Source organism: Tenrec ecaudatus, chromosome 14 (assembly GCF_050624435.1).
Source record: "Tenrec ecaudatus isolate mTenEca1 chromosome 14, mTenEca1.hap1, whole genome shotgun sequence".
Taxonomy (NCBI): Eukaryota; Metazoa; Chordata; class Mammalia; order Afrosoricida; family Tenrecidae; genus Tenrec; species Tenrec ecaudatus.
This window is the reverse complement of record NC_134543.1, coordinates 97,989,198-98,016,267: the sequence shown is the minus strand read 5'-3', so window position 1 is coordinate 98,016,267 and position 27,070 is coordinate 97,989,198. Positions and strand designations below refer to the sequence as shown.

General features: G+C 40.7%; 1 protein-coding gene across 1 annotated transcript; it reads right to left on the bottom strand.

The window, feature by feature from the left end:
* Window positions 1–1,894: 1,894 nt before the first annotated feature.
* On the bottom strand, window positions 1,895–26,243 carry RAD51 (RAD51 recombinase). The gene is made up of 10 exons (XM_075532129.1): window positions 25,984–26,243; window positions 24,262–24,364; window positions 22,374–22,511; window positions 14,255–14,372; window positions 12,697–12,788; window positions 8,541–8,635; window positions 5,031–5,144; window positions 3,976–4,105; window positions 3,428–3,549; window positions 1,895–2,625 (listed from the first exon to the last, which is right to left on the bottom strand). Exons 2-10 carry the CDS (start codon window positions 24,346–24,348, stop codon window positions 2,502–2,504), a joined length of 1,020 nt encoding a protein of 339 aa, XP_075388244.1. The 5' UTR covers window positions 24,349–24,364; window positions 25,984–26,243; the 3' UTR covers window positions 1,895–2,501.
* Window positions 26,244–27,070: the final 827 nt, after the last annotated feature.

The window sequence follows — 27,070 nt, the reverse complement described above, 5'->3', positions numbered from 1 at the left end:
TTTGGGGTCAGGGCATGGTGCCCCAACAACTGGACTGGAAAACACTCCTAAAGGCCAACAAACGATCCTTGAACTACAAGCTTTTCTTGTTGTGTTTTGTTTTTTGTCATTGGTTGTTTTGTTGCTTGGTTTTGCTCTGTCTTGTTTTTGTGCATGTTATTTCCGCAGGTCTGTCTAAATAACACAGGCTGGATGAATAATCTGGAGGAAAAAACAACAGGACCAACAGTTCTGGGGGGACATGGGGGGAGAAGTAGTGGTGTTAACAAACCCAGGGAAAAGGGAACAAAAAGTGATCCAACTAGGTGGTGAGGAGGATGTAGGAGGCCTGGTAGGGCATGATCAAGGGTAATGTAACCAAGAGGAATTATTGAAACCCAATTGAAGACAGCATGATAGTAGGACAAGAGGAAAGTAAAAGGAAATAGAGGAAAGAGCTAGGAGGCAAAGGGCATTTATAGAGGTCTAAAGCCTGTACATATGTAAATATATTTACATAGGATGGGGAAATAGATCTATGTGCATGTATTTATAGGCTTAGTATTAAGGTAGCAAAAGGACATTGGGCCTCCACTCAAGTACTCCCCCAATGCAAGAATACTTCTATTAAATTGGCATTCTATGATGCACACCTTCCCGACACAACCGCTGAAGACAAAGTGGATGAATAAGCAAATGTGAAGAAAGCTGATGGTGCCCAGCTATCAAAAGATATAGCATCTGGATCTTAAAGACTTGAAGGTAAGTAAGTGGCCACCATGGAAGAAGCACACCAGCCTGTGTGATCACGAGGTGCCGAAGGGATCAGTTATCAGGCATCATCACAAAAAATATAGTGAATGAGGTGGGGGGGTGTGCGGAGTGGAGACCCAAAGCCCATTTGTAGGCCACTGGACATCTCCTTGGGAAGGGTCTCGGGGAGGAGACAAGCCAGTCAGGGTGCAGTGTAGTAACGATGAAACATACAACTTTCCTCTAGTTCGTAAATGCTTCCTCACCCCACCCACTATCATGATTCCAATTCTATCTTACAAATCTGGCTAGACCAGAGGATGTACACTGGTACAGACAGGAACTGGGATTCAGGGTGGATGATCCCCTTCAGGACCAGTGGTGTGAGTGACGATACTGGAAGGGTGGGTTGGAAAGGGAGAACCGATTACAAGGCTCTAAATGACCACCTCCCTGGGGGACAGACAACAAAGAGTGGGTGAGGGGAGACATCGGACAGGGCAAGATATGACAAAATTTGTAACGTATCAAGGGTTCATGAGGGGAGGAGAGGAAAAAATGAATTGATGCCAGCGGGTTAGGTGGAAAGCAAATGTTTTGAGACTGAGGAGGGCAATGAATGTACAAATGTGCTTTACACAATTGATGTATGTATGGACTGTAATAAGAGTTGTATGAGCCCCTAATAAAATTATTTAAATAAATAAAGGCCTCACTTGACCAGGAAAAAAAGAAACAGAAAAATCAGTTGCAGCATGTAGCCTGTTCTTTCTACACATGGTGGATAAACAGGTGGAGGCGGCGGCAGCAATACTGAGAGAAGCCCGTAAGAACTGGAAAAGGCAGGCAAACCCACCCTAGGTATATTCATGAAAGTGACAAAGCATATCTCAAACCCTAAAGTAATCAGAGCAAGGACCAGATCTCAGACTTATGGAATAAAAAAGGCCACAGGAAAGCTATGGGAAATTTTTCCAATATTCTCCATTACCAGACTAAAAGGTAGGAAGCGCAATCATCTCAATGTAGGGCACTAAAGGATGCATACTTTGCAAACTTAAAAAACTATATAGACTGGACTATTCCTAGCTAGTGCCCAAAAGTTATGGTAGCCCTATTTTGAAACATTCAGCTTGCCAAAGAATAAATCTCAACACACCACTATAAGTAAAACTACTTTATTACCAGTTTCATACTGAAAATGCTTGCTTAATCTGAAATGCTAAAATCTCAGAATTAGCTTGCACTGGTAGCAGCAAATATCCAAGCATATAGTGAAGTGCTGGTGGCCTGCCAGGTCTACTCAGCATTCCTTAACCCCAAACAGTCTGGACACAAACATGTAAACACCTGTTTACAGATTGACAGGAGAGAAAAACCTGTGAGGAGACGTAGTGAACGCAAGTTATATCATCACCTTTCAGAAACAGACTATCTCCCCAGCATTAGCTCTCTTGAAAATATAAGACGTGTTTGTCCGGTAGCTGCTAGTCACCCCACAAGGCACTTAACAAGGTGTTCCACAGCTCATCTCTAAAAACCAAAGAAATCACATAGATTCATATACTTCAGAAGGAACCAGCATTTCAGATTCACTTGTGACTACTGACCTGCATCCTGTTTATACCGACAGAAAAGCCGATACCACAGCAGTTTTCCCAGCATACTTTTCCTGGCAGTCACAACAGGAAGAGGCTTGTGAAGAGCCCCAGGGAGCAGTTCTCCGCTAGACTGAAGCCCCTGTTTACAACAGGTACAGACCCACTGATTCAGTCTTTGGCATCTCCCACTCCATCCGCATTGATGGCAAACATAGCTTCGGCTTCGGGAAGACATGGAGAATCATAGATTTTGCAGATTCTGGTTTCTCCTCTTCCTTTCCTCAGGTACAGTCTGGTCAATGACAGGACAAAGTGCCAAAGTTTCACAATGAAAAATTCCATTTCTTATGGTAAATCTAAATTAAAAAAAATGTTATTGGGGGTTCTTACAGCCCTTACAATTAATACATCCACCCATGGTAAATCTAAATTTTTAAAATTAACACAGATCCTAGAGAGGATTAGAGTCTGGGTACCAGACACTTCCAACCTGAAGTACCAGGGCACTTCCAACCTGAAGGCATCCACGCCAGCCCTGTCCTCTCTGGATTATCCAATACTGAAACAACTGTTAACAGTGTCTTTATTATCAGGGAGAGGCACGCAAATTCACATCCACACATCCATATTTGAGAGCTTTGAATGACTTTGTAGGAGCTCTGGTGGCGCCGTGGTTAAGCATCCAACTATCAACTGAATAGCCTGACCCCCACCACTCACTCAGAGGGGGGATGGGGAAGGAGATATGACAGCCTGCTACTGCAAAGGTTATAACCTTCTGAAAACCTTAGGGGTAGTGGGGAGTAGTTCTATTCTGTCCTTTAGGGTTACTGTGAGTCAGAATTAACAGGTTTAACTATTCAATGAATGATTTAGATCGCTTCTTAGCCTTTTGGCTAAGGTCAAGTGTGCAATGAATGATTTAGAGGCAAATACCTGTACTAATCCAAACATGAAAATTAGAGTTAGCAATAACACCCAAACACTTACCTATGTCAGTAGCTTTAATAGGATTTAAGATAGAAATGCTATATTTTCTTTATCTACTGAGTTGATATGATTATCCCAAGAATCCACGTGTCCCATCAACTTACCTGGTTGTTGAGGCATGGGCAATGATGTTTCCTCCAATAGGTTTCTTGGGATCTGCAGCAAACATGGCTGCTCCATCCACTTGGGCTACCACCTGGTTAGTGATTACCACTGCTACACCAAACTGAGGAGGAAAGGACAATGTCACTGTGCAGCCACACACATTCCAAGGACCCAAATGATGCTACCCTTTCCACCACAAATCCATGACTCATGTCTAGAGAATTTTTTATCTGATAGCTCAATGATCCACACTCAATGATCCAACACTGAGTCCATTCCAATGCACTGCTATGCTAGAGGACAGAGAATTATTCCCTGAGATTTTTGAGGGTATCAATCTTTACAGAAGCAGACAGCAGCATCTTTCTCCCAAGGAGCAGCTGGTGGATTCGAACTGCTAACTTAGCAGTCCAGTGTGTAACCAACTGTACCACACGGCTCCAGCTGAATGGCACTAGGCCCTGAACTCCTGCTCTCCCAGCAAGGCTCCTGGTACCATGGTTGGCAAAAGTAGACTGTGTTATCCCATCCCACCCCCTAGGCTTACCTCATCAGCAAGTCGCAAAAGCATCCGCAGAAACCTGGCCAGGTGCATCTGCCTGGCTGACAGTTCGCCTCGACCAGAGTAGTCTGTTCTGTAGAGGGCCGTGGCACTGTCTACAATTAGCAGTGCGTACCTACAGGGAACAGGATTCTCTGAGGCTTATTTCTTTCTTGATATCAAAGTTTATTAGTGGTTACTAGGGTCAGTATACAGAAAGTGGGGGTTGGAAGTTAGGGGTGATGGAAAACTACATGGATCATGGAATGTTAGCGTGCAAACAGATTCTTGTAATTACTGTCAATAAGGCTTAAACCTGTAAATACTGAACAGGCAGAAGTTGTGAGATAGACACAAGGGGGCTTCAAAGAGTTTGTGGGAAACTTCCATTATCTTCAGGCTTGTTTAGAGTCATCACTGGAGCTTTTTCTTGCTTCTGGTTTCTTTGCTGGGCTGCTCTTGCACCTGCATGACCAGGGCCAGGGCCTTCTTGAAAGCTTGCAGGTAATTGCGAAGAATGTCTATGGTGGGTTCTGCTTTGTTCTCAATTTTCTCCAGGTTGTAGTCTGGCTGCTTGGCCATCTCGGGAGAGCTTAAGTCAGGTTGGCCCTTGCTGTGAGCTGAAGACGTTCTAGGAGTTTCAGGGAGGAGGCACTGCTGGGCGCGCCGACTACACCGTGCTCAGGCTGCTGGCACTATGCTTCTCTCCTGAGGCTTATTTCTAGTCTACATCAGAATCTTCTCTCTCCCTCACTACCCTAAAGTGTCATATCAGTAAGTTCTATCTGTATCTGGACATTTTATTGACTATTATACATCAATCACATCTGAGGTCCGGCAACAACAGCAAGAGTCACATGAAGTTCACGTGGACTGCCTTTATGTTGTGATAGTGACTTGCTCTGGACAACAAAGGAAATGTCAAAAAACAATCTGAAAATGGAACTGTGCCCACTTTTAATTCTATCTACTATCTATGTGGTCAAACAGCTTCTACATGACACAGGGTAAGAGCCCTGGGAGAGCATAAGTGTATTCAGTGCCTCCTGCTGAGGACATACCTGGACTCTACCATCATGGCTGATGCTTGATACAGGAGCTGGGTCTGGTGGTCTGTGTTGAACCCTCGCGCATATGCAACATTATCCAGGACATCACTGCCAGAGAGGCCATATCTGGAAGGGAGGGGGAGGTGGAGAGCAGTGTTATATTGGCCTTGGTACCCAGACTGATGAAAAATTCATCTCTAGCGCTGAAACATTTCCTGAGTTAAGTAAACAATGCTATTCTCCTGGAAAGTCCAAGGGCACCTTGACAAAACTGGAACCAAGTAAACAAAAACTATTTTAGTTGGCAAAGCAGTCATAAGCATTTCCTTAATTAACAGTCTTTAACTCATTAACAGACATGCATTGTTGTAAGGTTTGGGAATACAGTGGGTGATCAAAACAATGTCTTCTTATAGCTGCCTCATATTCTACCACTTGGTATGTTTTTGAAGTTCATCTGTTTTTACAGGTATTAGTACACTGTTTCGCCACTATTTTATCCTAATACAAGAGCATCTGGATACTCGTTACTGAACAACGCCATAGAGAATCTTTCTAAAAAGGTCACGTTGGCACCATTACTGTTTTTTGTAGGATAGTTATTGTATAAGGTGATGCATCTTAGAGATTTGATTCTCTAAAACTTCGCTTCTTTAAGTTTTTCAACTGGGACATAAGCTTTGTAAGCATATTTCTGGGGCTGGTGGTAACATATCGAACTGCTAATCACAAATTAGTGGCTTAAATGTTTCTGCCGACAACTCTGTGGATGATGAGGTTGTTTACTCCCATAAAGATTTAAAAGACTCGAGACCCTCGAGGGGAAGTCCTGCTCCATCTTACAGGGTTGTTATGAGTCAGAAGCAACTTGCTGGCAGTGGTTTTGGGTGCATTACTTGGATAGTGCTCTTTGAGATGATTCCATATTCACCAAATTTTCATGTCCTCCAAGTTATACACAATTGTTAAGAGAGCATGTGCCTGCCCTTATCTTAAACTCAAGTCCAGAGGGACATGGGTATATCACATAATTTTACCCATCATCCAGAGTAACAGGTATGTCTCACATAATATATTCTAGGGTTAAGATGGACATATAAAGGGGACTTCAAAATTTTTATCAGGGACTTTCCAAAGCCCCCAGGTTAGTCCCACAAAACTCCATCCCCAGAGTCCAAAAGAATATGTGTAAGGTAAAAAAAAAAAATCCCTATTTCCATGGGGAACCTGGTGCTAGACCATTTGTAGACAACCTGCTTCTGGGTCGGGGTTTCAAATGTAACAGAGCAGCTGCGATCTATTGAAAATCAGCCCTCGACACAGGGTTTGTGGAAAAGAAAGGAGAAAAAGGAAAAAGAGAAAATGAAAATATTCTGATTCAGCATGCCTTCCTTCAACAAAAACAGCTATCAAGCAAAAATTCAAAGTGAATGATACCTGAGTCAGTAAGGTGTTAACTTTTAAACTTTCAAACTGGTGTCCAAAGTGCCTGCATGGTTTTACATTCTCATTAGCAACGTATGAAGCAAGTTTCACCACATCTTCAGCAACATGTGTTTCTCAGTAGTTATGCTAGTGGGTGTGATGTGCTAACTCGGTGACTGATGCTGAACAGCTTTTCACATATTCATCTGTCATTTATTTGTCTTTCTTAGAGCAATGTTATTCAGATCCTTTGCTCATATTTTAATTGAGCTATTTAAAATTGTTGAGTTATAAGAGCTCTTTATACATGCTGGACTCTAGATCCTTTATCAGGTGTGGTTTATGAAACTCCCATTTTGTGGATTATCTTTTCCCTTTCTTTAAAAAAAAAAATCATTTTATTAGGGGCTCATACAACTCTTTTTACAATCATACATTCATCATTTGCGTCTAGCACATTTGTATATATGTTGCCATCATCATTCTCAAAACACCCATTCTCCATCTGAGCCCCTGGCATCAGCTCCTCATTTTCTCCTCCTTCCCCACTTCCCCCGCCAAACCCTTGACAATTTATAAACAATTATTATTTTATCATATTTTACACCATCCGACATCTTCTCTTTTCCCTTTCTTGATAGTGACTTCTGTAGTACCGTTTTTTATTTTGTTGAAATGAAAATGGACTATTATCAATTTTAATTCATGAACTATGCTTTTGATATTGTAGCTAAGAATTTTTTTTTACCTATCTCAAGGTCATGAAGATTTACTGCTGTTTTCTTCCGGAAGTACTAGTTTTGCACTTTTATGTCCCATTTGAATTGCCTTTTGGCAGTTAAGGTTCTAAATTCACCTTTTTGCACATATCTGCCTACATTAGCATCATTAATAAAAGGTTCGTTCTGCTCTTGAATTGCTTTGACTCCTTTATAAAAATCAACTGGCCTGTCATGTGTATTTTCACTGCAATTAAAAAAGGAAAAAAGAAAAAAAAAATCAACTGACCGTAAACAAATTCTCAATTCAGTTCTGTTGATCTATGCTTCACCTATGCTAGTAGCATACTCTCTTGTTTACTGCAACAGCTTCTTCCATAAGTTTTAAAATCAAGTGTAAGAACTCCAACTTAGTTGTACAATTTTTTCCCCCTTTTCAATCAGAATGTCTCTCATTTCATTTTCTTCCCTAGTACACTGAATAGGACCTTCAGTAATGTGTTAGATACAAGTGGTGAGCATGACCATCCTTGCCTTATTTCTTAAGGGAAAGCATTTACTTCAACCATTAAATATGTTAGCCGTGTTTTGGGTTGCTGTCCTTTAACAGGCTGAGAAGCTTCTGATTCCTAGCTTGTTGAGGCTTCATTATGCCTGGTTTAATGTATCCTTTATTAACATGGGGCAATTGCCTTCTGGATGTGAGGCCAATCTTGAATTTCTAATTGGTCACGATGCATTGTCCTTTTTAGGGGGCGGGGGGGGGGGGGGAGGGAGAACATACAGGTTTCTTAGATTTCTCTCTGTGTCAACCTCTGAGTTCTACTGTGGTCAGAGAGCCTGAGTTGCATCAGGTTTTAAGAATTTACTGGGCATTTGTTTGCGGCCAAACGTATCATCTACTCTGGAGTGCTTGAGAAGAATGGGCATTATGCTGCTGTTGGGTGGAGTGCTCTACGCCAATTAAGTTCATTTCTAGCACTAGTCAAGTATCATATTCTTGCTGTCTAGTCACTCCACCTCTCCTATAGTGTTCATAGGTTATCTTTTCTCTCCCTTTACTTTCAATCTATTTAGGTCTTTGAATCTGAAGTTTCTCTCTGGAAGTCATATAGTTAATGTACAGTTAAAGTTTGTGTTGTCAGTTTTCTTAAAAAATGAATTGTGAAAGCAACACATAAATTCTTGACTAGAACAATGATTTTTTTTCTCTCTAAGGAAGGTATTCTCTTGAAACACCAATACAACTTTGTCAAGGACAGATGTGGAACCGTAGAAAAGAAGAAACACTCTTCGAACAAACAATCCCAGCAATCACTACTGTAGCAGCACAGCTATCCCACCCCTACCCCCCGCCCCCTCTAACCCAGTAACCTACCTCTCAGCCACTGCTAGCAGTCTTTCTGGCCTAAAAGTGCCCTCCGTGTCAATGTACATGGCCTTTCCTTCACCTCCACCCCGGTCAATAGGAAGCTAGAAAGAACAGAAGCAGAGGAAATGAAAGTTTGATACAACTGACTGGAACATTTAAGGGGAAAGACTTTAAAATGACAACAAGAGGTATATAGGAGGCTTACCTTTTGATAGAACTATAGCGAGTAAAGATAAGCTCATGTGTCCCCTAACACATAAGGTCTTCCCTGAGTAAGCGTGCTTCGAAATATGGTTCACCTTAGGCAGTACATTTCTGTGATTATATACCCATACAATACTGACTGAGCAATTCTCTTAAGCATAAAAACATTTGAGAAATCATTTACTTTAGCTTTAATCAATATAGAAACTCCCACACCGAGATGCATACCAAAGCTTATACTTCAACAGACTGAGCAGAGTTCATTCCTCAGGGCCTTTAAGAGGGCTTGGCTGCACCAGGGGCATCTAGGACGTTTGAAGAGTGAGCAAAAAGGAAAATAAGATACTTGCTCCAGAAGTCCAGAGACATAACAAAAAGACAATGAGAAAATGGAAAAGCAGAACACAAGAGTAGAGAAAAGGCACACGGAGTGCCACAGAAACGCTGCAGTCACCTTTCGCATGCCAGAGACCTATGAGCTCTCCATATTCTAAGTGGGTGATGCTAACGTAGGGCTTCCAGCCTAGAAATCTATTTTATAGCCACAAATCACCTTTAAATCCTAAAGAAATTCCATTAGGAGATTTCCCATTAAGGGCTTCATAGCACCAAATTTTTCCCTTTACAATCTTTTAAAGAATTTGTGTGTGTGTGGGGAGCGAAGAGAGGCAGAATTACAAAAGCAATATAGACTTGTGAAGGAGCTCTTGTCGTACAGTGCGTTAGGCATGGCCAGGGTCCAAACCCACCCGCTGCTCTGAGGGACAACAATAAAGCTCTCTTGACGATTTCAATCTCGAAACCCTGTATAGCATTCGCGATAAGTCAGAAATGACTTGACTGCAGTAGGTGGGTCAACGTATGTAATAAATTTCAAGCACACAGGTATACCAATATTCACTGAAGCATAATTCATGTGAGCCAAGAAGTAGAAACAACCAAGTGCCCACAAATGAATGGATAAAGTGCAATATAAACATACGATGGAGTATTATTCAGCTATAAATAAAAATGAAGCTTTGATACATGCTACCGTAAAGATGAAGCTTGAAAACATTACCTAAGTAAAATAAGCCAGACATAAAGGGGCAGATATTGTGTATGTTCAGTTGTTACTACAGGTGCAAAAAAGGAAAAAAAACATAAATACAAATAAAAACTCTTGCACGGCAGTCAGCGTGTATACTGAGCTAGGATGCCACCCGCCGTCGACCATAATTTAACGCTTCTTCCTGTTTTGTTAGTTGATGTAAGTGGTTTTTCATTTTTCTCTAAGAACGCTGTGGTGTAGTCTTTATACATTTATCCTCGAGCAGATGTGGAATTTTAGTTAGGTATATGCATTTAAAATTGGATTTGTAAAAATAAATAAAATTGGCTTTGTGTTGTCTTCTCGGACTTTAAAATTAATCTATGAACAAGAATACAGTATTAATTTTTATAACAGTAGCTCTCAACCTTATTAGCTTCACTATAAGACAGCAGCCCATTAGATTCAGCTGATGAAATCTGAGCAATGAGAGTAGATAGTATTTAGTAACATAACACCCTCTCCATATGAAGTTTCAAAGACTTCGTGGGAAAGTGCTATTATCTTTTAATTCCATTTTTCTACGAACTTTTGGAAGTCCCCTGATATGTACCCTGGTTCCATTTCTTAAGCTCTGGAATGTAATTCTTTCCATTATTAGCATTCTTTACAAATTAGCATTTGTTCTTTGAGGGGAAAAAAAATCAAAAGAATTCTAATTTAATTGTTCAACTATTTGTTCAGTTATTTTTATAGAGATATATTTATTTGATAATTTTGCTTCAGTTTACTGTTGACAGACATTATTTGACAACTTAATAAACATTCCCAGGCTAGGATTCGTTTGTACAAGTTTACATTGCCAACATAATAAGCTCAGTTACCAAGACAACTATGGATATTGTGTACTGTACTCTGAATGTTTATTCCACAGGAATTCGTCAAAACAACACAGGAAAAACAATTGTTTAAAAAGGCCACATATCATGCCAAATTCCTGTAATGTGGGAAGGATGGAATTGAGGTGGGGAGAAAGTGAGGAGTTGAAAAGAGAAGAGTGACATTAAACTGTGAGACCTATAGCTATTCTCTGAGCTCTATCAGAAAATTAATGGTTAAAAGGAAACAGCTGTTTTAAAATGCCACTGTGACATTACAGGAAAGCCAACCCTGACTCAGGTCTACTTGTTGGAACTCTCTTGCTATCTAACATACATTCCAGTCACTCCTTATAGAATCAATTCTAAACTTATTTTGAAGTCAACACAGCCAGTCAAATGTTACTGAGTACTTACTGAGTACCAAAGCACTGATTTAATTTTAAATTTAATTTTTAAAATAATTTCAAGCTCTGACTTAAACACTTGCAGTGCTGTAGAGAACAAGCCAATGAAAGGTTCTGCCCTCATGAAAAGATTTTTTTCCAGTGGAAATAAAAATTCTTTATTTGCAGATGACAAAATCCTATATATATTTTAAAAAACCCAAATTCAAATAAACAATTGCTAAAACAAATTGAAAAATCTGGCAGTGTAGCAGGCTATAAGATAAAATACAGAAATTAGTTGGAATATTGCATGACACCAATAAAAGGTATCAAAAGAATATTGCAATTTACAAAAGAGACACAAAAGATGAAATGCTTTTAAATAAATCTTACCAGAGACATAAAAGACTTACACAAAGAAAACTACAAACTCTCCTTCAAGAAACTGAAGGGAACTTTCACAAATGGAACGAATTACCATGTTCCTGGATAGGTAGACTATTGTCTTTAAAAAAAAATCACTTTATTGGGGCTTGTACAACTCTTATCACAATTCATTCACCCATCCATTATGTCAAGCACAATTGTGCATTTGTTGCCATCGCCATTCTCAAAACATTTGCTCTCTATTTGAGGCCTTGGTATGAGCTCATTTTTCCCCACTCTCTCCTCTCCTCGCCCCCTGTGAACCCTCTTATGAAAAGTTTTAAAAGCTCTGACATCTGCTTTTCTTCCTCGATCTTCTAAACACTGTACAATCTTGATCAATGATTTAATCGGTTTCTAAGTTTGTCCACAAATGGGATTATAGTAATATCAGAGGAAGTCGAAGAGACCCAGGAAAGGATTTTTCCTATTAGAGGTATTAAGCATGCACTTGTATACCGACCAGGATAATCTGAGAGAGGATGAAGAAAACGTTCTATAACAGATTGTGGTAATGATTGATGTGACTGAACTACTGAATTGCATATGTGAATTACATGCCAATAAAACTGTTGGGAAAACAAAAAACTCCGAGAGATGGGGGCAAGCACAGGTGGCCTTAATGGTCTGTCTGCAAGCGCAGGTTCCATCACTAGCTAAGAAGGAGGTTTGAGGAGGGAAGGCACCGCGCGCGACAGCTGTCTTGTTAAGGGGCACAGTACACCTAAACGTTTCAAGAAACTCACCTGATTTGCCAGGTGGCTTTAAGGGCTACAGTTTGTCATCTTGAATTTAAAGTTAAGCCAGTCAGCTTTATAGTGCACTTTTTCTCTGGTCTGATCAGTTCTTGGGTACTTGGGCATAGGCATTAAGAAGACAGATGGGAGTTTATATAAGGTTAGCAACTCTTCAGGCGAGGGACAGACATAAACTGAGAAAGCATTTGTAAGGCAAGGATTTTAATGACAGAGCCTAAAGCTTAGGCTAGATAAGAAAGTAGATGAAGCCAGAAGATGAACTGGATGTTGAGAAAGTCTTTCAAATCAGTGGTCTAAAAGTTTCTATGACATGGAGGAGTTTTACAGTAGAGGCCTGGCTTCTAACTAGCCAGAGCCTTCTACAGGCTAGAGAAAGTGTCTTTTGTGTCCTTCCCACAAACACTTGGAGACTAACTTGAAAATAGCGGGAAACAACTAATTCTTGCTTACTTTATTAGCTAGAACCTACCAGCTCACCTGACATGTTACAGCCAACGTATGACAGATTTGGGTCTTCCCAGTTCGAAATTCTCCAAACATCTCTGTGATGGATCCAGTTTCAATTCCACCTAAGAGAGCAGCAAGAAACCCCTCCTTAGCACAATATAAATGTTTGCAAACTACAATCATAGAAATATCTTTCATACTTGCCAAAAAGTTATGTACATAATTGGGATATCTAATTTCCAACAAGTGATCATTTAAGAGACCATTTTATTTTGAGACAATTATAGATTTATAGGAAAAAGAAATAAATGTCCAGGGAAATCTCATGTATTCTTTGCCCAGCCCCATTAACATCTTGCCTAATTACAGTACAGTATCAGTACCAATTCTGTACATTCTACAGAATTTGCTGATTTCTGAAGTTGCTCCTGCACTAAATTGTGTGTGTGTGTGTGTAGTCACATATAATTTTATTATGTGTCGTTTGACATAAACAGTCCTAGTGGCACAGTGGTTAAGTGCTTGGACATAAACTGAAAGGTACAAACCTATACCACAAATCAAAAAGAGCCATAAACTATATGTATATGTACACATACATACAACGGGCTTCAAAGTTTGTGGGAAAATGGCATTTAAAGATAACGGAATTTTTCTTCCAACTTTTTGAAGCCCCTGTATTTGTCTATAAATATCATCTAACATTTATAGTGTTTCTTGTGTTTTATGTTTACAACTACCATTTTATTTAATTCAAAAAGTACAGAGGAATTTTTCATCTTATTTTGAAAATAAGAAACCAAACTAAACTCACTGCTGTGGAGTGTATTTTGACTCACAATGACCCTACAGGACAGAGTAAAACTGTTCCCTAGGATTTCCAAGACTGTCAATGTTTACAAATGCACACTGCCACCTCCTTCTTCCCTGCAGTGACAATGGAGTTGAACTGCTGACCTTTAAAAGCAGAGACCTTTAACATCCATGTCACCAGGGTTCCTGAAAATAGGAAAATTTAAGCATAAAAGAATGTGCCCACCCATGTAATAGAGCCAATAAATGATGTGGAAGGGAGGGGTGGGGGAAGCAGTAAAACGCAAATTTGAATCTGATTGCTAAACCTATGCTATTATGTCCCTAAAAAAGAAAGCCTCATTAATATTTGGGGAGGGGACAGCAAGAGTCAAACCGCACTCAGGACACCAATACTTCCAAAAGTTCAGCAACGTTACAGCTTCTTTGAAGTTTTATAGTGTATACTTCTATAATGAACACTACTTAAAAATGGAATCTTTCAATCAGTTACTAGATTTTCAACCTTGTGTTAGAGTAGTTATAATTCCGACTACTTCCGTAGGCAGAGGGAGCTAACTCTCCAAATGCATATTAAATGAGGATGAAATTTATTTAACTTGCAGATAACATTTTGTAAGTCACATTCCACCTTCTAGAAAGTGTCACTTATTCAGTGAGTATACTTTCCCTATCTCTTAATGATGTTTAACACATAGACCCTATTCACATACTTTAGTTTTGTTCTATCAGCTAGAACCTTTCCTAATTAAAGTTCCAAACACAGAGTAAGCACCTTGAAGGAGTTTGTCAAGCTCTTTGGAGCCCGTAGTAATCTGTATGATCTCTGACCGTCTTTGGTGGAATTCAGTTGCAGTAGTGAAACCCATTGGAACTAATTTAGCTGCTTCAGTCTGGGGAAATAAGAAGTTAAATCAATATATATAATATGCTTATTTAAAACAATAATTAGAAATACAATGGGAACAGATAACATCTAACAAAATTTCCAGAATAATTTCTCCTTAAAAAGTCATCAAAATACTAGTTCTAGTTGAGAGGTAGTAAACAATCAACTAATTTCCACACTCCATGACAATTAGTTTTATCAATTCAAGTCACCATTACACACACACACACACATTCAAAAAATTTGTGAAAAAATAGAATTAAGAGTTTTTTGAAGCCCCTTGCACATTACACCTGACTTACAACAAAGGAAAATGAACAGTACAAAGTTCAACACCATATTTTAGTTTCTATTTCCCATTCCACCAAACACTGACTTTTATCATTCTATTTTGTAATAATGTGGACAATATCCCTTTATCTTTTCTCCCTCTCTGTGAGGTATACCTTTTCTTTTATATTGTCAGGTTTGAGAACATTTATTTGCATTCTATTTTTAATCATTAACAAGTCTTCCACGATTGGTCTGTAATTTGAAAATAGTGATGGTAACACGTGCTGAATGTAGGTAATGCCACTGAAATGGGTTTTTTATCTTTATTTATTAAATCATTTTATTGGGGGCTCGTACAACTCCTCACATTCCACACTTGCATCCATTAGGTCAAGCACATTTGTTTCCCTCATCATTCTCAAAACCTTTTCTACTTAAGCCCTCGGTATCTGTTCCTTTTCCCCCTCCCTCCCTGCTTACCCCCCCAGGACCCCTTGATAATTTATAAATTACTTTGTCATATCTTATACCACCTGATGTCGCTTCACGTACTTCTCCGCTGTCTGTCCCCCAGGGAGAAGGCTACATGTAGATTCCTTGTAATCTGTTCCCCCCCTTCTCTCACCTTCCCTGGATCGCCACTCTCACTACTGGCCGAGGGGTTCATCCTTCCTGGATCCCCTGTTTCCAGTTCCTATCTGTACCAGTGTACATCCTCCGGTCTGGCCGGATTTGTAAGGTAGAATTGGGATAATAGTGGGGGGCAGGCGGGGAAGCATTTAAGAACTAGAGGAAAGTTGTGTTTCATCATTGCTACACTGCACCCTGACTGGCCTACTCCTCCCCATGACACGATCACTAAAGACAAAGCATAAGCAAATGTGGTGAAGAAAGCTGATGGTGCCCAGCTAGCTATCAAAAGATGTAACATCTGAGGTTTTAGGCTTGAAGATAAACAGGTGGCCATCTAGCTAAGGAACAACAAAGCCCACATGGAAATACACCAGCCAGTGTGATCACAAGGTGTCAAAGAACAAACAAATCACATCACTGTGAATGAAGGGGGTGTGCAAAGTGGGGACCAAAAGCCTATATGTAGGCAATTGGACATCTTACAGAGAAATCTAAGCTTTTAGAAATAGGTAAAATTACAAAATTTTTATTATATACCTACCTACTAACTTACTTTCGGATTATCTTATTATCTGACACATCACATAACAACAGTAAAAATTCTACAATCTTATTTTTCACATTAATAACATACACCGGCAATACTGAATGCCTACATATGAGGCAAGAGAAACTGGCTGTGATGCTTAAAGTTATGTGATGATGTAATCTGGTAGTCATGTAATGGTACGGGTGGGCTAATGTGTCACATTCAGTGTACAAGATACATTCTGGGGAAAAAAAAGATACATTCTGATATTAGGGGAACATCATAATAAACCTTACCAGGGCCTGCTTCCAGTTTCCTCATCACCACTGCTAGTAGAAGCTGGAGGAATGGGAAGCGGAAGCTGAGGCATTAGCTGTGAGAGCTGAATGGGCAGGGAGGCAAAGGGCAGAGTCTACCCCGCTCCACCCACTTCTGTTGGCTGGACAAAGTCAGATAGTTTACAAGCGCATCCTCTGCTCCGTCTGCTTGTATCCCACTTGTGGTTTAGAGGTAGAAGAGTTTAAGTTTGAGAGTCTTTAAAACTATTGAGAAATTTAAAAACAGACTTGCTTTCCTTTAAAACAAACTGATGGGAACACAGACATATGAGGTCAAACACTGTCCAAATGGATGCTAAGTGACACACACCTGTAATTTGGAAGCTATACAATGATGTGGTCTGGCAGTCATGTAATAATGTATTCACAATCTATTTTGTAGTATGATGTGATCATCCTCCATTTTCTCATAATGCATATTTCACCTAATGACTTGGTTTCTGGAGCTTAATAAAGTCGTCAGGAGTGGGTATATAAACAAACACAAAACTTACAGAAAACTTGAGAATGACGAGGACAATGAATGTGCAAATGTACATTACACAGATGATGTATGTATGGATTGTGATGAGTTGTATGAGCCCCTAATAAAATGATTAAGAAAAAAAGAAAAGAGAAAACTACACAGCTAGAAAAAAGGACAAAACTGCCACAGGTTGATTACTGAAGCTGTACAATAAATTCATGGGGTTTATTACTGTATATTTTCTCCACTTTTGCATATTTAAAATTTTTGATAGTAAAGAGTTTTTGCAGTATGAACAAAACCAAAACACAAATAATCACAAATATGTGAGAATTAAACAAGATTCCTACTATATAAACAAAAAGGAAAATTAATTTTAAAAATTAAAAAAGGAAATCACAAAGGAAACTAGAAAATACTTTGAAATAATTGAGCATAAAGATATGACATAAAAATGTATGGACTGCTCCAAAGGTAGTGTGCTTAAAGAAAAATTTTTATCCGTAAATACCTATATTAGAAAAAATGATCACAAATCAATAACAACCTTTAAGGGACTGGAAAAAGCAGCACAAACTAGCCCTGAAGTAAGCAGAGGGAGACCCAGGCAGATGACGACTCAGGGAGAAATCTCAGGATCCCCAGGGGCCCCTCCCTACCCCAACCACCTTCACCCTGGGACCTGGCCAGGGCCTCCTGTCTGCCAAGCAAACGACCTTGAGCCAGCCACCAGCCATGACCAGAAGTTCCTGTGGCCCACAGCCAGAGGCAGGTTCAGAGGTTGCTGCTTTCCTGTGTGAGTGGGGTCTCCAAATAAGACAGTACATGGCTTGTCCCAACTAACAGACTTCCCCTATGGGATCAGAGGGTCAGTCCCACCCCACTGGAGAGCTAGGTATTGAGCACTGGTAGGTGTGGTCATCCCAGAAGTCTGGTGCTGGAAACCCCCTCTCTAGGAATCCCCTCCAGTGAAACTACACATTCCTGGGGCCACAGGGTGGAAAGCCATGATGGAGCAGCAGGGGAATGGCTCCATCTGACAGGGAGGCAGCCACACTGCCTGGCTTAGCAGACAGGGTCATGGTGAGGGCAGTCCCTCCCCGTGGCACACACAGGTGGAACCAAAATAGCATAGTTAAACAAAAGCTACTTCCACAAACCAACTCAATGGCATTGAGTTGATTCTGATTCACAGAGATCGTTTAAGATTGGATACAATGGCCTCTTTAGGTTTGAGACTGTAAATCTTTATGGAACAGAAAGCTTCATCTTTTTCCTGTAGAGCAGATAGTGGCTTCAAACTGTTGACCTTTCTGTTAGCCAAACACATAACCCATATCACCAGGGCTCCTTCAAAAGTGAATTACCATTATATTAAAAATTGAAAATTCAAAGAAAGTAACAAAAGAATTTGGTACCAAATGCATGAATTATTTCAATCATTTTTTTCCTCTCAACTATTCTGATTTATATTTTGGAAGTAAGTGTTCTTTAATACAGTTTCATTTCTCACAACAATGGATACTTGGTTAAAATGTCAATTCTAACAAATTTGAGAAGATGGGATAGAATACCAAACAAATAATCTTTAACATTCACAAGAAAATAACACAATCATCATCTTTACTCCAAAGAAACACTATAGAAAATTTCTGGAATTGATGTGTATACAATATCTACACATTTTGCCTATTGAATTCACTTATTACAGGCTCATATTTGTTTTTCAGACAAGAACACAGATTTGGCTTCTAAAATAAGATCACAAAAGGCATGTCTTTGTTCAGTCACTGGAAGTAATGCCCAGAGAGAAGCAACCAATAGACTTTAGGGACCCCTACTGGCTCCTGCCATTACACACACAAAAATCTTCTAAAACAGTTATTAAGAAAATCAGAACTCTTAAGTAAAAATGTTAACAAATATCTTTGTTAATAAAAGGCACTTCATATTTTCACAGATGGCATGCCACATCTTTGCTTTAGGGATTAACTTAAAAATTACAATATTTGAAAAATGACTCAATTACTAATAAGTAATATAGTATTAAAGCTGTACCAATGTTAAAAATTCAAAAATCTTAATGTAAGAATACACAATAAATTAGCTGTTGCTGTACATATTAATGTATGCTGAGTTATTAGAAATTACAGCTTTCTTATCCATGGGACTAAGTTATATAACAGAAACAAATGCACTGAGGTTACTCATTAACAAAGGATTCAAGATTTTTTATTTTTGAGGATTCCTTTTCAGAAAAAATGTCTTAAAACTATCAGAAATCAATATAAAGTGTGAAAATACAATTTTATACTTATTTTAAATTATATAAAATTTCAAGGGTAAAGCTAATCAAACTAGGTAACTAATAAATATCAAAGGAATATATTTAGAAAACAAAATTATGGGTGCTAAAGTAATTATGTGCCAAAAAAGAATAGCTATAAAACATTGCCGAGGGATCAGGAAGGACTATAGTACACCAGGATGAGAGTAACTACCCTAGTCTTCGTTCACGGAGCTCTCTGGTGGTGTAGTGGTTGTGTCGGGCTGCATCCACATGGTTGGCAGTTTGGAACCACCAGTTGCTCTGAGGGGCAAAGACTGGGCTTTCTACCCCTGTACATAATTACAGTCTCGGATACCCAGAGGGTTGTTTTGAGTCAGCATTGCTGGATAGCAGTGAGCTTGTTTGAGTCTTTATTCAAGTGGTAGCACTAAGCACTGGGATGTACTTGATGGTCGTGTGATTTATTCGTTTTTGTTTTTCCATCATTTGTGTGACCTTGAATAAAGGCTTGAACTTCTGTGCTTAAGTTGCCTCAGCTGTAAAATAGAAACACTAGCTCTACCCATTAAAGGAAGCACTGCCTTTGTTAGCATCATTAGAGAAGCCAAATGAGAATGCATGTAAAAGGGATGAAGTTTCAGGTACACAAATGGGGTTATTGAGTCAGAATGGACTCATCAGCAGTGGATCTGTTTACCAAATATTCATTTAAATCAGTAAAAATGTTTATGAAATTTTATCAAGGTGAAACAAAGAGCTACATATTATCTGCGATCACATTTCCTTGTCATCATTAAAGAATCTTGTTTGTGATAAGGTGACGGAGGGATTATGCAAAGTGAAAGAACTTGAAGAACTTTACTAAATCAGACAATAAAAACTGCTTTTCTATTTTCAAAGTAACACATGCTTGCTAGAGAGGGTACAAAATTCATAAAATTGATAAAAAGATAAAAATTGTTCATATTCCTACCATCCAAAATTAAGTGTTAATATTTTAGTGAATTTATCCCGTCTGTTCCGTAATACTGAAATATACATATATACATGGTATAAGTTAGAACATTACAATATCACAGAAGCCTTTTCTAAACAAGACTATAGGAATGTGAAGCTATTATTTATCGACATACCCTGCCATCTAGGCCACTTCTGAAGGCCATGTCTCCCTCTCTCTAACCTTTACACGATGAGTTCTACACTTTGATTTACCCATGTCAAAATGATTCGGGTACACTCAAGGAGCTCGAGTTGTATTCCTTCAAAATGTTCTTTGAATCGGGGGCCACATTTTTGGGGCTGTCGAATAGATGAGGTAAGGTTTCCCAATGAAAATTCATAGGATAGCCCTAGCCACCTCTGAAGAATGGGCAGGGGCATTATTGCAATGGGGAAAAATGTCCTTGGTGCAACTTTTCTGGCCTTTTCCTCATCAATGCAACTTTCTTAAAACTCCTTCCTAATAAGCCTCTATGATTGTCCTGCGTCCTTTGAGAAAAATGTATCAAAGATTACACTCTGGAACCTCAAATCACTGTCACCATAACATTCTAACCTCTCTGCCTTAAACTGGCTTAGAAGATACACATGGAAGCCATTGTTCTAATTGGATCTTACTTTCCGGATGGTATTGCTAAGTCCTAGACTTGTCTCAGTTATAATTCATTCCGTAAAACTGTCACTAGCTTTAACCTTGTTTAACAGACTGATGGTCTAATCTTTGCAGTGGTTTTAGTAGTCACTCAGAACAAGACTGCCGAGGTCAAATGTTCCCATAGGAGAGAATGCCGTGCAACGCGAGCTCCAACTCCAGTAGCTATTGCATCAATGAATTTAACTCTACAGGCTTCTGCCAGTTCCTGGAACTCAGCCAGCTTCTTCATTTGTCAAGGTTGCTGTTGTCCCTTCTCTTGAGGCTTCCTCATTTTTCTAAAACATGTCTATATAATTGGTCTATAGAAAAACTATTGTTTTATGTGGGCCAGCATTCCCAGACACATGGTGCAAAGCTTCAAGAATTTGGGAAGATATCCATTTGAGTTTTGCTAAAATTTATTAGCCCGGAAGCTTAAAAAACAAAACAAAAACCTCATGGAATAATGGAACTGAACTTTCTGACACCCTTCTAAGTTGTGTTCTTAGGGACCATCAAGTTGGTTCCGATTCAGAAGTGAGTCCACAGACAGCAGACCGAACACTGCCAGGTCTAACACATCCTCATAATCGTTCCTTGTTTGAGCCCATTGTTAGCACCACCATGTTCATTCATCTCATTGAGCATCTTGGTTTTCACTGTGTCTTTACCAAACTTGATGTCTTTCTCCGGAGAATGGCCCCTTCTTGATAACAAGTTCAAAGTACATAAAATAAAATTTTTCTATCGTCACTTCTATGGAACATTCAGGCTTTAATTTTCGCTAGGCAGATTTGATTATTATTCTGGTAGTCCATGGTACAGTCAATATTCTTCACCAACACCTTATTCAAACACAGTAGTTTTCAGTTTTCCTCATGTACTGTCCAGCTTTTGTATGTGTATGAGGTGCTTAAAAACACATAGTGCTGAATAACATTGAGGATCATTTTGATAGGTGCTATTGGTTATACACAGCATCTATAAGGGTTGTTATAAGGAAATGTTTGGGTATATTGGTTAGATAGATCGTTTGCAAGTAGGAAAGATGGGCCTTGAAGTCATATACAAAAGATGGGTGATCTGAATGCTGAATAAGGGGCTAGTGGATAAGTTTTATCTCAACCCTTTAAAAAAATGGGTGTATTTTAATTTAAGTTACTGTCAACTTTAAGGTATGGTCTTAATTGAGGGCAGATAATGACTAATGTCAATATAATCCTGTTTGATACTGTAAAAGCACACTCTATGATGTTGAATAATTGATTCATACATTAAAAGCATTCTACTTAAACAAAACAAAAAAAAACCACCAGGTCTTGGGTCAGGCAAATCTTCATCCTCAAGGTGACATCTTTGCTTCTTAACAAAGCTTTAAAGTGATCTTTTGTAGATTTTCCCAATGAAATGTCACATACATATGTACACACAGACACACACACATACACACACAGATAAAACTAGTTATAAACCAGTTAATCTGCTTCCTACATCAGGAACATTTTCATATGTAAAAAAAATTTTTGTGGTTGCATAATAAGTATATTTATAATGTATGAGATCTTAATATCTAGAAAGATAATGTACATACCACTCAACTGCTGGTAGGAGAGTAGGCGCGTAAACTGATCAACAATTTGGCAATGACTGTGTTACACTCAATGATACTTTAATTCTGTAGAGAACATTTGAATTTATGCAAAGAGGTACATAGAAAGACAGGCTAGTAACTCTGGTTGCATCTACAAAGAGGAAGAATTCAAGAGAATGAGGAGTTTCCTTTCACTGTAAACTCTTTGGTATTATTCCTACTAATGCCTCCCAACAAAGAAGCTGTACGTACCAGAATTTTATCCGCTTTGGCTTCACTAATTCCTTTAATATTTATTAGCTCTTTCTTTGGTGCATAAGCAACAGCCTCAACAGTATGGAATCCAGCTTCTTCCAGCTTTTTTACATCATTGGCATTTATGCCACATTGCTGCAAGGGAAGAAAACGATGGATTAATTTAAGTTTCAGTTTGTTCATCTATCAAATGAGGATGGTATTTATCCCTCTTACTACAGCGTCGTTTTGAAGAAATGTGGCATAACCAAAAACTGAATACCTTTAAAAAAATCATTTTATTGGGGACTCTTACAGAGCTTATGTTCCATACATTGAGCATATTAAGCATATTTGTACATGTTGCCATCATCATTTTCTAAACATTTACTTTCTATTTGAGCCCAGTATCTGTTTTATTTTAAAGAATTCCCTGTATGGGGTTTTTAATATCAACCCCCACCAGTGACTTTGTAGGTAAAAGATGCTGCAGTTTGCTTCCATAAAGACTACACCTTTGGAGTCCTTATGCGGGCAGTTCTTCTGTTCTAAAGGGTAGCTGTAAGTCAGAACCAACTCAATACTAACAGGTTATTAACAACTTACCACTCTTGATTATAAACACCAGTCATTTAAAACTAGAGCAAGGCTATACATATTGAAAGAGGTCTCTTCTGTGTACTGAGATTAAGCCACTAATTACCAACCTTTTTATAACTGTGAACCTAAATGAGTTTTGAGATCCTGGGCTCTAAAATATCCTCGCTGCCACCATCAAGTCAATTCTAACCCATAGTGATCCGACAGTGTACTGAATTCCAACCTTTCCCACATGAAGTGCATATAGGACATGATTTTTACACTATGTTGGGGTAAACTCATAAGGCTGACCAAAAGCTAAGGGAATCATTATTTGGGCATATCATGTAACTGTTTTAGAGCAAAACAACTGAACAGCTCTGCTCTAAACTAACGGATGTAAAGACTGGAGAAAAGGACTTTTAAGCTGGAACCTTTGGACTACTTCTTAGAACACCCAAGGGCACTTCTTTCTTCCTATAGCCTATGTACAAGGTCCCATTTTTTGTTTTAGTAGCTTCTGAAACCATGACCATGCATTTGGGAGTCAGGGAAGGTTTGGGAGAGGAAAGAGAATAGTCTCTACTATTCTTAGTAACTAGGCTCTATCGCTTCTCAGCCTTTTGGCTAAGATCAAGTGTAGTAACCAGGCTCACTTGCTATTCCTGAAGAGCATATTTAAGCAGTGAGGAATAGACATGCAGAGGTATAAAGATGCTCACACCAAAAGCTATGACTCTGAACAAAAACTGACAAAAAGAATAAACGATTTTCCTACAGCTCCCCTTTCCGTCGGTCCAAGTCAGCTGTGCTCATATAAAAACAAACAGAAATTGTGAGAGTGCCTAGCTCTGGAGCTTGATTTTCTTGTGCAGCCTGGAAGCGAAGCTTGGATTTTTGCCCCTTCACAACACTATGTACTTCTTCCTGCCTATGACAACTGTTAGAAGCTTAAAGGCGGAGCTGGGTTAACAGAGGAGAGTGGTTTTCCTCTCCTCCTGGCATAGCTGACCAAAGCGAGTGGGATTTCCTGAGAAGCACTTTTAAACTTCGGCAAATGCAGAGGCTCCACTCTGGGATCCCAGGACTTCCTAGCTTCTGACCAACTCTGAGAAAGAAAAATGACAATGTACGGGAGAACTGCTGACAAGAGTCCTAGATTCTATGGGGAGCCTTTCCACAGGCTCCTGGACAATCCTCCTGAAAACTCTTGATTTGGAGCGTGGCGCTAGGTACAAACCCAACAGTTTATGAACCAATAGATTCCTCTCATTCGATAGACTCCAGTCTGACTTTATAATCACCTAATTATCAACTAAACACATACCTCTAACCGTGAAATAGGTTGTGGGCCAAAGCTTTCTTCTTCCACTGAAGTATCTGCATTTGCTTCAAGTTGCATCTGCATAGCCATTACGCAGTGTTCCAGACTGGAAAATACAAATGGCCATCAGGAAGTACAATACAGAAATACTGTGGGGCATGTAAACTGTAAACTTCATTTTGACAGATGTTTGAAGGCTTGCTAGACTTTGTAGTCTAACTACTGGCCTATCCATTTCAGGAAAAAAGAACAAACCTCTCACAGCATCCTCCTGTCTAGTTATCTCTCTAGTTTTATCAGAAACCACTGGGAAGAGGCAGGACTTTGGTTGGTGACATTGAGTTCCACCTCAGCGACCCTGTGCACCATGAAACAAAACACTGGCTGGCTTGTCATGTGCCATCCTCCCCCATCATGTTTGAGCCTACTGTTGCAGCCACAGCGTCAATCCATCTCCTTGACAGCATTCCGTTTCTTCGTGACCTTCAACTTTACTAAGCATGATGTTCTTTTCCAGGGACTGGTCTCTTAAAAACATTCAGCTTCACCATATCAACGATTCTTCTGTTCCCTTACTTTGTATTTCTTGAGGATGTAGCTAGATTAAGTCTTATTTTTATTTACCTCTATGATAAATATTTGATGTTCAATAAATATAGCCTCTTAAATATAGGCTGTTTAAAAAAATTTTAAAAACCTAAAATGGTTGATGAAAGGTTAAAGTGCTTTAGTTCCACCGTTCAGTAAGGGGATACCTGGAGGTACAGATTGGTTGCCCTGAGCCTCCATTCCTAGTGCTTCAGCTGTGGCCTGAGGTAAGTACTTCTAGCAAAAGCTGGCAGAAAAAGGAAGCTTTGAGGTGCTCCAGTTCCTGACCTACTGTGATTGGCTGCCAACCCCAAGGCCAGCCACCAGTCTCTCCGAGGATCCGAAAACATGTGGCAGTGGGCGCCCAAAGGAGGATTTCCAGCCCCGGGGGCAGTTTGTCTGTCCCCTGGGGTGACTGAGTGGGAATCGACAAAACAGGGTTTTGGTTTGTGACTCCGTCCATATTGATTTTGTCGGAATTCAGCGAGCTGTAAACTCTGTGATCCGTGTATGCTCCTATGCATCGATTACACTTTATCAATTGCGGGGTGGGGGTGTGACGACTCTCACTTCAGATCAGTCCTTAGGCACCACGTGCACAGGCTTCCGTAGCACACGATGGAAACATCTTTTCGGCACCTGGAGGAGCCCAGGGTTGGGCGGCTAAAGGAAAGATCAGAGGTCGGCAGGTCGCCGCTGGAACCCCGCGGCGGCTCCCCGAGTTAGCGTGGCGGCGTCGGTCTCCGGCCTCGCAAGGCCTAGGGCGCCCGTCCACCCTGTCCTCGCGGGTCGCTGCCGGCGGCTGTTTGGCAACTGGAGGCCGGGGCGCGGTAAGCAAATCATGACGTAACCTTAGAGGGCTGAAGAGGAATCGAGAAAACCCGCCCGCGAGACGCGACCTATCCCTGCACCGCTCAGGGTGTCGGCTCCCGGCCCCGAAGCGCGGATGCCGGATACCACGGTGGCTACGCTTCTCCTCAGCTTCTTCTTCAGACCCGTCCGCGGCCGTTTCCGCCAAAGCTCCAGGGCCGCGGGCCCGGGCAAGCCCTGCTCCGCCACCACGGGGCTTCCGGGGCGCCTCCCGGCCCGGGTCCGAGGCCGCGGCCGAGGGGAGGCCCGCCGGCGCCCTGCACTCACCTCAGCCGGCAGCGGTTGGTTCTGGTGGGCGCGCGCTCCGACTTCCGTCCGCCGGCCTGGCGAGCGCTGCCCCGGCGGGCCCCAAGTCCCTTCACTCGCCCCGACTCTCCGCCGCTTATTTGTCTCGGCCTTTCGCGCCCAACCCCGAGGCAGCGAAGCTGCTAACTAGGCAACCGTGGAGGACTAGCCGCGGCGCGCGACCAGCCCGCGGCCTTCGGAAATCCCGCCAAGTCCTCGTGGGCGCGGTCACGTCCGCGTCGACGTGACGTGTCCCCGCCCACCTCGCCCGTCTTCTCGCTCTCGGGCCACGGCTCGGGAGTCAGCCGGAGATTGGCCCGGGGAGTTTGCATGCTATTATGAATCGCCTTTTTTTTTTTTTTTTTTTTTGCGTGGGAGGGTGTCTTAAAGACTAATTCCCTTCTTTCCAGGGAACTGGAAAAGTTCAAATGGAGGACTGCAACACCCAAGAGGTAGTGCGGTCGGGCCGGGACTACATCTCCCAGCATGCACGGGCATCGCCCTTTGCAACCCTCCTCACCACTTTCTGGAATATAAATTGCCTCCTGAGACCTGTAGGTGTTGTTGGGTTATCTTCTGCAGTGTGTGGACGTGGACTTGACTTTGGGTTGCTCTAACCCGCACAGTCGTTTCCGGAACCAGGCGCTTTCCAGGGCACTGGAGGTGGAGCAGAGGATGTCCTAGGTAGATGAGAGCTAGGCAATAGCGCCTCCCAATGGCTGGAATTGCCGTCTAAATCTATGGTGTTTCACCAGAGATTTGTAGGATCCCAAGGAAAAAAGCATTGATTTTGATCAATTACCTTATCATGATTTACCGGCAGGTTTGACCTGAGATCCCAGTCTTCAAGAGCTGAATAGGGCTTCCTAGGCAAAGACGAAGTGGGTCACATAGCTCATGGGGCGGAATGATCTGGGAAGTCAATTGTCCAGGGAGTAGCATTGCTTGAAGAGGGAAGTTAGCTCGAATATGAAAAGTGTGAAGACCATTCTATGGAAATTTGGTCATTATTTTAGGTAACAGGGAAATCATAGGTTTTAAAACAGAGGAGATAGATTTAACCCTCTGC

Coding starts and splice junctions, on each gene's coding strand:
- RAD51 (XM_075532129.1), bottom strand. CDS start 24,348: ATGGCTATGCAGATGCAACTTGAAGCAAATGCAGATACTTCAGTGGAA. Junction 12,789..14,254: donor GCTTGACAAACTCCTTCAAG/GTGCTTACTCTG, acceptor CTGCTCTCTTAG/GTGGAATTGAAACTGGATCC. Junction 8,636..12,696: donor CGTTGGCTGTAACATGTCAG/GTGAGCTGGTAG, acceptor TGTTCTTTCTAG/CTTCCTATTGACCGGGGTGG.